This window comes from Amblyomma maculatum, chromosome 5, assembly GCF_055883805.1.
Source record: "Amblyomma maculatum isolate TAMU_Amacu chromosome 5, ASM5588380v1, whole genome shotgun sequence".
Lineage (NCBI taxonomy): Eukaryota > Metazoa > Arthropoda > Arachnida > Ixodida > Ixodidae > Amblyomma > Amblyomma maculatum.
In genome coordinates this window covers 117,071,022-117,083,436 of record NC_139348.1, presented here as the reverse complement: position 1 = coordinate 117,083,436, position 12,415 = coordinate 117,071,022, and the positions used below count along the sequence as shown (strand labels likewise).

The 12,415-nt window shown below is 43.2% G+C and overlaps 1 protein-coding gene across 1 annotated transcript in view; it reads right to left on the bottom strand.

The window, feature by feature from the left end:
- Positions 1-12,415, bottom strand: part of LOC146189305 (fatty acid synthase-like) — a 51,446-nt gene that overhangs the window by 12,893 nt on the left and 26,138 nt on the right. The window contains exons 6-8 of the mRNA XM_084605231.1: positions 7,133-7,366; positions 5,482-5,783; positions 684-1,070 (exon numbers count right to left, since the gene is read on the bottom strand). Coding sequence (XP_084461357.1) covers positions 684-1,070; positions 5,482-5,783; positions 7,133-7,366 — 923 coding nt within the window. The remainder of the gene's footprint in view (positions 1-683; positions 1,071-5,481; positions 5,784-7,132; positions 7,367-12,415) is intronic.

The window sequence follows — 12,415 nt, the reverse complement described above, 5'->3', positions numbered from 1 at the left end:
TTTCCAATGTGACAGCAAGGGTGCGTTTAAAACAAACTCGCCAGACGGAAGGCGACTCTCCAGCAGACGCGACGTTCAACTCAACGAGGGTTTCACAGCTTTAGCTGTACCAGCAGGTGTCCGTGGTTCAGCAGCCGGCCCGGCTCCACGCGCAAAATGATTGTAGGGATGTCATTACTATAAGAGCACCTTTCAGTAGAGGACCTAGTAGTTCGATATCTCTTATGTTTCACTGACTGGGAGTTCGATAAACACGAACACGACTCCTATACTTTTTCATGACATGATCAACAGAATATTCTGAGCGAACGATATAAGCAGTAAATAAATATATCTCGGTTTGTATCCGAGATCGGCTGTACGCTTAAAGTGAACACAACTGTAATGCTTTGTTATTGTGTTTACCGAATAATAATAAAGGCGGTAATAAATTGCACACAAGAAACCTTCAGCAAAGAGGCATTCGCACCTTGAACTTGTACTTTAGTTTCCCAAAAAATTAAGCGACGAAATCGAATGTAGTATAAAAAACCTCAATTACATCGAAAGAGTATTGACTACACAGTTCAAAGGCTTTGGTCAGTATAGCAATGATAAACCAACATTAGGTACACGAATCTCTACATTTCTCTCCCATTAAACTGCTCTTGCATGCTGTTGGGCGAGATTCAAGAATTGCATACCTGTATCGCCCCGATGCTCACAAAAATGGATGATATAGTCAGAGGGCAGGCTTCCTCGCTGGTCAGGAGTTTTACCAGGTCAATACCGAGCTCTTTAACAACTTCGTGGCTTTTTCGGATTGAGCTTGCGAATAAGTCGAACTGCATCATTTGCTGAGCCATGGCGTTCCACTGGCAGCCAATCCCTGTGAAGGCAAACCACAGCGGCTTCTTCCCGGGTGAAATTTGTGCCGTCATTTTAACCGCTTCCCTCTCAGAACTGTCCACTGTTACAAGGGTATAACCTCGGTGGGGGAAGTCCTTTATGCTTGGCTGTCCCACTTTGTTGAGAAGTGCGTAGGCTGAGTCGGGGTACGGCCCTTCGGCAACCAAGCGGTCGAGCGATCTCTGCAAAACATTTGAAATTATTCCTTTTTCAAGTATTTTGTTGACTCAAAACATTAGGCACATTATTTCCCATAAGCTTCCACGCACAAATAAGGAGACATAAAAATCCGGCTCCGCAAGCTGACGCAGCCACCGACACCGGCGCCGACACTGTATTTTCGGGGACAGGGACCTTTAACGTGATATCCATAAGCACAGCCGATTTTTGAGATGTGCGTGTAAATCATGAGCAGCTGCGTAGGTGTAAATTTTTTTGCAGCTTCGCTCTAGAAACGGCACTCTTCACGAAGTATGTACTCAAAGAGGTGGAGGTTTTAAATCGAAAACAGCTACTAAATACGATGTGGCCGAGACTACACTGCTAATTGTGACTTATATATTCAGTTATCAGCATTAGTGGTTAATGGGATTCTGTAATTTCATGGCAGACGTATTTACAAAGTCGCAAAGACATTAAAGAGAAAATCCAGCCTGAGTTTCTTATTTCGTGATTCAGCACCGTACATGAGGCTTCCAGAGTTTTGCAAAAGTTAGCACGATCGTATTGGCTGGAACGGTGCGGCCGCACTCCTATTAACATTTTACTGCTTGATGTGAAACGACTCAAAGCAAAGAGAACCTAGTTAAAAGTTCCTTGTGACTATATAAGGCATCTACATATACAAAGCAACTAAATTCGTTCATGATACTTGCAGAAATTTCTGAAATAAGATAATTACTTTTTTTTACACTTTAGGCTAGTTTAAAACGTGAACCTAGTAAATAAAGAAGAACATTATAGTTTCAACGTGATGTATATCTTTAGACGACTAAAATGAGATAGGGTATGAATTTTCTTCCCTCTTTTCCTTTCTGTCCTTCGTCTAAAGAAATGCCCCCGTGCAGCAGCGGATAAGCAAACGTTGTGCGGAGCTCACTATGCGAGCGCACATCGACGCTTGGTCATTTCTTGTCACGGTCGTACGGCGCACCTCTGTTTCCTGTGTAATACACCTGCCCATTATAAACTCCGACCATCTAAAATCCACATTAGGCTTGCCTTTGAATGCAATGTTATCTCATCCAGCCATTAGTTTGTAAGCAATTGTAATTTGCTTAAAAATGCACAATGGCGCACCATTTTATGAACTATGAAGAAATATTTGGTTTCCAAACTGGTTTATGAAGCAAAGGATATGAATGACCAAATTTATGGCTACATAAAATCAAGCAATAAATGAAGGCATTGCCTGGACACCCTAAGTTAAAATAGATTCATCGCACCATCTTTGCCAAAAGAAACCAGGCTGCTTGTTTCACTTCTCGCTTGTATTCTAAAGACCACATTGATGCCCAAAGAATCACAACTGGTTAAGAAGTGAGGACAGGAGCTCGCTTCTAATTTGCACAAATTGACAGCTTTAGACATCGTGCGAATTCTCTACTACCTGACTAAGAAGCGGAACCTGCAGCCTGGTTACTATTGGCAAAGACGGTGCATCCAAGCAAGATACTATGCCTTACGTATTGTGACCAATAGGTAGAATGGAGCATATAATGTCCAGAATGAACAGTATTTAGTCGAGTGGAAGCATTTTTTAGCATTGCTTGAAATGCACTTGAGAAGAAACACAACCGACCAGCGCTATTCTTCTTCTTTTTTAGTTATTGGTTGCGGCCGCGATGTCCTGCAAGTGACTGAAGCAATTCAGCAAGGACGCATTTGGCACAAACAGAAGGTACAGATGGCCTGATTGTTTCATTTGCTTATGAACGAACCTGGAGCAAGTATCACATAATCATCGAAATGATGCTTCCTCTTCTCCATGGGCACATATTCTGTGAGTTTTATCAAGGATTTAAGGGAGATACACCAGACATCTTGATCGTTCTTGTTTTCAAGACGCTCTCTTCATCTAGAGTGTTGCCAGCGCTTTGAAAGAGAGGCTGAAGAAAGCAGCCTTCGGTCGTTGGGACGGGCAGCATTGTTGTTTTTTTTTGCTAATTTAGTTAAGCCAATGAAGGAAACTAAAAGCGTTTCTGAGGCTACTGTTGCTCGCGGAAGATGCGCGCTAAACACAAACAATATTGTTACAGTTTTGATGAATGGTTTGGCAACAAGATTTTAATTAAACGATTACCGAGCAAGGTCTAAGATGTGCAAGATTATTTTGTTGGGTGTATACAAATCTGTATTTTAGTCACCATGAGGAACATGCTTGCAAGGTTTTCGTGCAGGTGGGGTTTGCAGTAAGTGTGGTATGGTACTGACAACCAGATGATGGTTTAATTTATACTGGCGATATGTTACCATTGTAGAGCAAAAACCGCGTTTACCGAACATCCCGCATCGCCGTTGCAAGCGAAAAATACCGAGCATGGAGCTGGCAGGCGGTAACTGCAACTGACATGTCAACACACATACTGGCTTTATAATTACTGTCGTTATGTATGGTAGGAACTGCTAAGTGGGGACTCTGCTTTCATGCGCGAGGTTGGTATCAGAAGCCAACATTTCAATTCGCATTACTCCTAGACCAAGCAGGCACATTTATAGGGCTTGGTTAAAGCATCTATAAATTTCGTTTTTCGATTTTTGATTTTAGGGGGAAGAATATTTAGCGAAATTCAAGACTGTCATAATATAAGGTTAACCGGGCTTTTACTAGTTCCTGACTCACTTATGATCCATATGAGGCTAATTTTAAAACGCATTTTAGCTTTCTATTTGAAAATGTGGGTCGAAATACTGAAAATCGAAATTTTGCATTAAAAACCTGTGCTATAGCGTTCTTGTATTTTACATTAGTAATAAACCGTCTACTTTACTTCTCTAGCAACAATTACGAACGTTGTTTATTTCGTTTGTTGAAGAATTTAACATTGTTTTGTACAATTATAGCGCATAACTACGTCATTATAATGTTTGGCGCATGATAGCTCCGTTGCTTATGTGTCATAAAACCATATATAACTAACAATATTTTTTTGACCTCAGAAAGGTATTTAACTATAATTAATACTTCTGAAATTCTTTAGTTTCATGCACCATCCATATTATGATAATCTTAAAGCGCATTTTATATTTCGGTTTGGAAATGTGACCCCCCTTTATGAAGGATTTGGTGAGAATTGCTTTAAATTTTGCTATGTAGTATTGCCCCTAGATGCACATATAAACTTGATAGGTTTATACCATCTGGCATACCCTTGAAAACGTCCTACCGAGCGTAATGTTCGCTCTCATATGCGCATACCTCCCAGACCTAAATCGTCTCTTCAGTTTAGAATACAAGTTTCTAAAGAGCGCGAAAAAGTATCTCAGTATGTAGTAACATTACAATTTTGCACGGTTGCTACTTCTTACCACTTTTCAGTGCATCCTTATATTCGAAGCAAGAATTTCGAAGTCTAGATAAATCCCACACTGATTTCCTATTACTGACCGAAGTATCTCAATGTCGCCAATAGGAGCGCTAATAGGCTTGCTGCTGCGTCCATAACAAATAGCGGGCTGCAATATTCGCCATGCTAGAGTTTAATTTAGGGGATACTGTGCAAACAACAGCCGCCCCAAGCGGCGAAGTGGTAGATATGTCGACAAATATCCCATTTTGCCTCCAATTGTTCGGTAAATCTGCACTTTTGTCAAAATTACACGCCTAAAATAAACCCGTTGAGGTACATATAATTCAAAACTAGCACCGACAGACGACGCCACGAAAGCTGATGATAAAATTACGAGCGAACATTTACAGCACACGGATCTGCAGAAGGAACCTATCTCTCACTTCCTTTCCATACAGTTAATAGAGTTTGCATATCCCATCACCGTTACATGCGTTTCATTACACTGTCTACAAGAAAGAACGGCCTCTTTTCTGGCGATATCTGCAGCGCAGAAGACGCTGACTAGACTGCATATAAATATATTATAGTTGAGCCCTTGCTCTCAAAGATGTGATCTCAAATGGCTGACTCTTCATGTACTATGTAACAAGGTTAGGAATGAGGTTATGGAAAGAAACGTTTTTGCAATAAAAACTTCTATCAGGGCATGACTTTGAAATGCGCTCACTATTGTTAGCCTCTTACCTTATTGAGTGAACACTTCTAGGTGTTCAATAAAAATTTTATTGTATTCCTTCCAAACATAGCTAAGTGAAACACTTGAAATTTAAACGCCTCCGATCGAATTCCCGGTTTTCTAGGTTATGGTATTTACACCATAATGAGGATGAACAAAACTTCCTCCTACATACTGATTTTGGGACGTCAGAAAACTGCTTTACATATTCACATTGCATCGCTTGGAACGTTAGCTGCTAAAGAGATGGCGCGCGTTCTTGTCAGGTAATAATCGGCCACATCCTATGCATTCACATTTCATGAAGCCTGTACAGCGGTTTGGATAACAAAATAAGGAACAAACCATCAGAGACTTCTTGCTCCTTCCGCTCATTAGCACAAGCCTGGGAAGTCCTGCTTTCTCCCGAGGAAGATCCTCCGCACGAGGCCCAGGGCTGCTCTCCAAGATTGCGTGAACGTTGCTTCCACCTCTGCCAAACGAGTTGATACTGGCGAGACGACCATGAAAAGGTGTGGCCTTCGTGACGACTTCAACGCTGCCATCAAACAGCGCAGGGATATTCGGGTTAGGCACGTTGAAGTGCAAGTTACTAGCTATTAGGCCGGCCTCCATGGCGAAGATTACTTTGGCTACTGAGCTGATTCCTGCAAATAGTAAAGAGGAAGTGTTCACGTGTGCTACGGCGTTTCAATACTGCGTTCCGAGAACAACAATATTGTTCTTTCGCAGGCGCAAAAAGATTTAGAAAAATGGTTTTATATAGAGCCCGCACAGTCACGTTTAACGGTAAAATCACAAAGAGATCATTATTTATGAACATTCAAGCGTAAGCCTTGACCACACAAGCACCTATGTCCAGGCAGCTACGGGTGTTATTATTTTTGTTCTCGTTAATATAAATGTCTCTATACCACTTGAGATGTGGAAAAATAAATTATTCTGAACTTGAAACTTCTCTGCAGTGATACTATTTACAACTTTGCGAATGCGTACGGCGCGCACAACTGTAAGCCGTACCCATTCTTCCTACACCTGCGTCCCTGAAAACGACTCACAACCGCTCCTCTCTTTTGAAAACGAAACATAGACTCAGACATTTAGCCTAAACCATGGTTCCAATAAAGTAAGGCATTTTTCCTGCGAAGTTTCATTTCTCCGAGCGGTCATTCACAGAAATCAACTTTTTAAGTACATGTGGTATATTTCCTCAGTTTAACTTGATTTCCGCTGTTTACGATGGGTTTTCGAATGCCTGCGTGCTTTCTGCCTTCAAACTTGCTTATTGTCAAAAATTGTTAGAGTGACAGTAATAGGCAAAGAAGTTGATGATATTGTCACCGACAAATGTGGAAAGCTGCAAAACACCCCAGTTGGTTTTTTAATGAGGCGAAGCTCGTGAGAGAAATTAAGACGCTTAGAAACGTGTCAAGATATGGTGCGGCCACAAGATGTCCCCAAAAAAAAGACAGCGGTGTGGCAGCGTCCCTTCCCTTCTAAGAGGCATCAATCCGATGCCGCATACGTAGGAAGTCGATGTTGTATAAGTAGGGCGAAGTTATATTGGTGAGAGCAAGGGTCTGAATTGGACGCTAGAAAGAGTTGAACGGTTATAATATGGCTACATTCTGTCCATGTGAAATACTTCAGACTTCTGCTGTCGAGAGGAACGGACCTCTCACCATACCCCGTATCTGGGCTATGAACACCTGCTTACGCGCATTAAGGTTATAACAAACACTGCTGTTGAGCTTCGTGACGTACTAGATGAAAACATGCTTCGCAGAAAATTTGTCAAAATATCGTTCAAAGTGACAGTTAGGACAGAAGCATTCTAGCAGTGAATTATTCACTGAGCTTGTTGTTAATGGGCGTTCAAATGGTCCTGAACTCCCCTTTGTTATGAATGGCCACTCGGGGTTCAGGCTTCGTATAGCCACACTTCATTATTTGTGTTCGCATTTCATAATTGACTCTCAAGGATAAACTTGCATACCGGCAGCGCCTTCGGAGTGACCCATGTTGGTTTTGACGGACCCCACCAAGATCGGCTTTTCTCGTCCGGGCTGGTGGAATACGGTTCTGATAGCGGCCATCTCATAACGGTCGCCTGACTGTGTGCCCGTGCCGTGCGACTCGATGTAAGATACATCCCGAACATCGACTTCGGCCTCAGCATACACATCTTGCATGAGTTCCACCTGTGCCTCACAAGACGGAAACGTAGGGCCTGGAAGGGGAGGGAAAATGATTGGTGTGCATTCAAGTTGAGGGTGTACAAACAGCTAGGAGGACACAGTGATGAAAGTCAGCAAATATGTGGTTTGCATGGAAGGTCACGGTGCAAAACAAGAGCAGAGCAAACAGTGATGCAATCATCAAGATATGTAGTGTGCATACAAGTTGAGGGTGTATCAATCGCGCAAAGTACGCATTGATGAAAATTGGAGCATTGGCAACATATTGTTGCAGAAATTTTATTGTTTTGATTGTTAAATTCACGCTCTTCGTCAACTGTTCAAAAGCCAACTTAAATTACAACATACATTCCTCAACAGGCTAAGATGTATGACGTATATGCTGTAAATTAGGTGTCACCAAAAATGTCTTGAAATTTTATCAAATAAATAATGTAGTTTATGATTTATTTATTCCAGACGGGCAATGCGATGAGTTACGCTTAAATTCAACATTGTAGTTTTTGAAACGTGATAGAGCTTAGCTATGGCTACACCAGGCTCCTAGATGACGCGGATGTATATATTGTTGGACCATGCGAAACTTGCAATATTATACAGTGAGTTGTGGTGATTCGGGTCCGTGTCGGGTATCAAGACTCCGAGTCCATAAGATATAGTGCACAAAAGGTGCCTTTAAACATTATTTGCAGTCATGTTGTGAAGACGAAATTGGCCTGGGGGCCGAAAGCTATGGCTACATGCGACTACGGCTTTGCACAGTGAAGGCCAGGGAGAATCCGCCACGCCTCCTCCTTGAGAGCCCTACAGAACTTGTGGGATGCTCCGATGGCCTCTATCGACAAGAAGCAATATGCTTTCTTTTATCTCATAATATCCTATTGTATTAATGATAAGGCTTTTGTCATCGTCTTGGAACAAACGAAATTTTTGCTGCGTACAGTGATATCCGATGGAACAATGGTCTCTGTATTGCATCTTTCAACTTCATATGCTTCCATCGGAGCAGGGACGGCGATGAATGCACTTCTGACTAAGCGTTTTCCACATGTAAACACTGCAACAAACGTCGCCCGGTATGAGACTATCTGTACACAATTCGATGGTCAGCGAAGTGTTTAATTAAGGCCCGAATATATTTTGTCCTCGTAGCGAAACGCTACGTTTTTTTTTTTGCCTTTTCAAATTTAAGACACCTTCGGCCGTAGATATTAAGATACACCAGGAAAGTCGTGGAGCTGCAGGACTGTTGCGCGCGCAAAAGCGATGCCATGCACGTATGGAGCGCTCTGCCAATGGCTTCGCCGAGCGGCTAGCAAACCTCGGCGACGACATATACTCCAGTAGGGGAGACGTAGAAAGTACGCACTTCCACTTGACACACTAACCCGAGATCAGGCCACTACATGCCTGCATACACGTATCCAAACAGAACCTGTATCAGCAGATATGGCCCACATGAAGCAAAAGCGTAAGTGTCTGATGCGGATATACTACTACTACTTTACACTACACACCATGGGGATGTAGGGCTGGCCTCACAATGCTTAAAATAGATAGCCCTAGTCCTGAGCAGTGGGAGCACCTTCTGGTGGACTCGCACTTTCGCACTTTCACTCTGTGTGTTTCAAATTCGCAAAGGAGTTTGAGACACTCCAGAGTGGTTTGTCCAGTTCGACCTGCATTCCAGATATAGTCTGTTCAGCTTAAGCTCCATAGCGGAGTGGTTTTTCCTATTCGAGCGTTATATATGTCCATATAAACCCGTTTAAACAACGTAGAAGACTGGTCACACCTGTATGAGATTTATATCTGATAGTGCACGATTGGTAAAAACGTGCTTGGCGCGATACGGTGTTTTTAACTGTGGTAGTTACTGGCTACTTTCTGACAGGTCTCGGCTTCCGTTCTGAAATAAAATAGTGCGATGATACATGGCCTTGCAAGCTGTCTTGAAAGTTCAGGTTTAGCACACGATTCCAACCATCAGTTATTGCGACTCAGTTCCTTCGCGCCGGCGCCACACACATGTTTATTATTTTGCGTAGCTGTGATTCTGACAATAGATAACACAGGCGGGAAGCAACCAGAGCATTCCACAAGCGGAGTATGACATGCTGAGCTTTTTACAGAATTAAGTTCGGTAGTGTTTGTCTGCCAATGTTGCTCGCAAAGTTTTTTAATAGGTCCAGATAACAATGCTCAAAAGCAGAATAAAGCGTGTGCAAAAAAATTTACAAGTGTTAGCTGCTTTAGCATACAGCGGTTCGCTAGCCAAGCTTTCAGACCTGAGCTGAAAGATGGCGAAACAGGTGAACAACGTCTCGACAGCGCGAACACACTATCTATGCCCGAGGCTCTGGATGCTCTCCTGTAAAGTGAAATTCAGGAAAAGAAACGAAGATACCAATTTAAACGTCTTACAGCTGCTAAGAGACTGGCTGCGGAGCTTGCGTCCTTTTTTACCGCACGATATGGTTTGCAGTAGCAGAAAATACTCAGAGTGCGCTCTTAGTCTTACTCAATAAGACTGCCTGCTCAGAAGCTGTACGCACCGGTGGGCCGAGGTTCTGGCAGCGCGAACAAATTTGAACGCCGGGCACCTTCCAGCAATTATTTCAGGATGCCCGAGATTGAACATCGAATGTATCGACTCAAACCACGGTTGGGAGCACCACAAACGGTGCATACGAATGCGCTGGTCACGTGAGATTTTTGTCTTTTGCGGACTTTCTTCAGAGCTCGAAGAAAACATAGAGTTGAGACTTTATTGATAGGAAATAAGTGAAATTGGGGTTTGGAAACATCCCCTCAATTTGCAAATCACGGTTATTGCCTTATGCATGTGATAGCTGGTGAATTAGAAATATTATCTTTATTATTAATTAGCGGTTTTCAACATCAAAATAGCCTATGGTGCTTCAGACAACTGGAGGCTCTATGCAAATGATTTGCTTGGCCTACGTCAAAATTGTTGTTTTTGAATTTTCAGTTAAGTGCGCTTCGACATCCTGTATGCAAGTCGCCAAATTCATCTTCATAGCGTTACACTTGACTGCCGCAAGCATTGGCAGTTGGCTACGGACGTCAATGCTCTAGTGATGGTTCCTTGTGCGGATATACTCTTCTCCAACACTCACCCTGCTAAAAGAACTTATCGTTCTCTTATGAATTCTGAAAATGGAAACGAGATATTCTACATGAATTTTCAGAATTCGGGCATATAGAAAAACCTGGTGTGGTCCAGGGCTAACTCAAGAATATATATTCTTCGAGAAAACAAAGCAACTACGTATTTCTTAATTAGGCTCTCAGAAACGTTGGCAAGAACACGCCATGATGTAAAAACTAACTTGTTGCGCTATTTGCGACGGATTTAGAGAAGATCGAAACGTTGCAATTACGCGGGGCATCCACAAAATTTCTCACTTTGCCTTTTCGTGTGCAAAACCCCAATAGTCGCAGAAATTCCGTCCACATGGACGAGTGTACAGGGCAATCTCAGTTCAGTTCAGTCGTTCAGTCGTGTCCGACTCTTCGTGACCCTATGGACCATATCACGCCACGCTTTCCGGTCACTCACTATCTTCCTAACATCACATAACTTCATCTGCAGCGCCTCGAGGATGCCATCTAACCATCGCGTTCGCTGCCTACCCCTTCTCCGGTGACCCTCAACCTTTCCCAACATCAAATCTTTCTCCAGTGACTCCTCTCTTTTCATCAGGTGACCAAAGTAGCTGAGCTTTAACTTTAGAATGTGACCCTCCAGTGAGTAGTCAGTGTTTATGATGGACAATATCGACGGATTTGATCTTCTGGCTGTCCAAGGAACTCCCAACATTCTCCGCCAGCACCACAATTCAAACGCGTCAATTCTTTGGCGGTCAGCCTTCTTCACAGTCCAACTCTCGCATCCATACATCACAACTAGAAATACCGTAGCACGAGTTATACGAATCTTGGTTGGCAGACTAATGTCTGTGCTCTTTACTAGGCGGTCAAGGCTAGCCATGGCTCTCTTTCCCAGAAGTAGGCGTCTCCTAATTTCATGGCTGCAGTCTCCTTCCGGGGTTATCTTGGAGCCCAAGATGAGAAAATCTGTCACGGCTTCTACTTCTTGCCCCTTGATGCTCCAGGACTTGATGGGGCAAGACGCCATGATCTTAGTCTTTTTAATGTTCATTTTAAACCCAAAATGCTCACTCTCTTCTTGTACGCGCATCAGAAGTTTCTTGAGTTCCACTTCACTTTCTGCCATTAAAGTGGTATCATCCGCGTACCTAAGGTTGTTGATACGTTTCCCAGCAACCTTCACTCCAGCTGAAGACTCGTCCAGACCGGCCTTCCTCATGAGGCACTTAGCATATAGGTTAAATAGGCAGGGCGACAGTATGCAGCCTTGTCTCACTCCTTTCTCAATCGGAAACCAATCAGTAAGACCATGCCCAGTTCTGACTGTGGCCTCTTGCCCTTCATACAGGTTCCTGGGGAGATAGATGAGGTGATTTGGAACTCCCATCTCTTGGTGAGCTTGCCACAATCTGCTGTGATCTACGCAGTCAAACGCTTTCGCATAATCAATAAAGCAGAATCAGATGGGGTTTTTGAACCCTTGCTTTTTCCATGATCCAGCGAAGGTTGGCAATCTGGTCTCTAGTTCATCTGCCCTTGCGAAACCCAGCTTGCACGTCCGGAAGCTCCCGATCCACATACTGCTGCAGCCTACCTAGGAGGAATTTCAACATCACCTTGCTAGCATGCGAAATAAGCGCAATCGTGCGGTAGTTGGAACAATCTTTGGCATTGCCTTTCTTTGGAATAGGGATGTAAACTGACCTCCTCCAATCCTGTGGCCACTGCAGCGTTGTCCAAATTTGCTGACATAATGTATACAAAACGTTAACAGCGTCGTCATGGTTGAGGTTTTGAAGCAACTCAGCTGGAATGCCATCAATTCCGCTAGCTTTGTTCTTAGCAGGGCTGGCTAAGGCCCATTCAACTTCTCTCTTCAGGACGCCCGGCTCGAGATCAGTAATCACAACCGTCTTATGTTAGGTTTGCACATCTTTGGCCTTCTT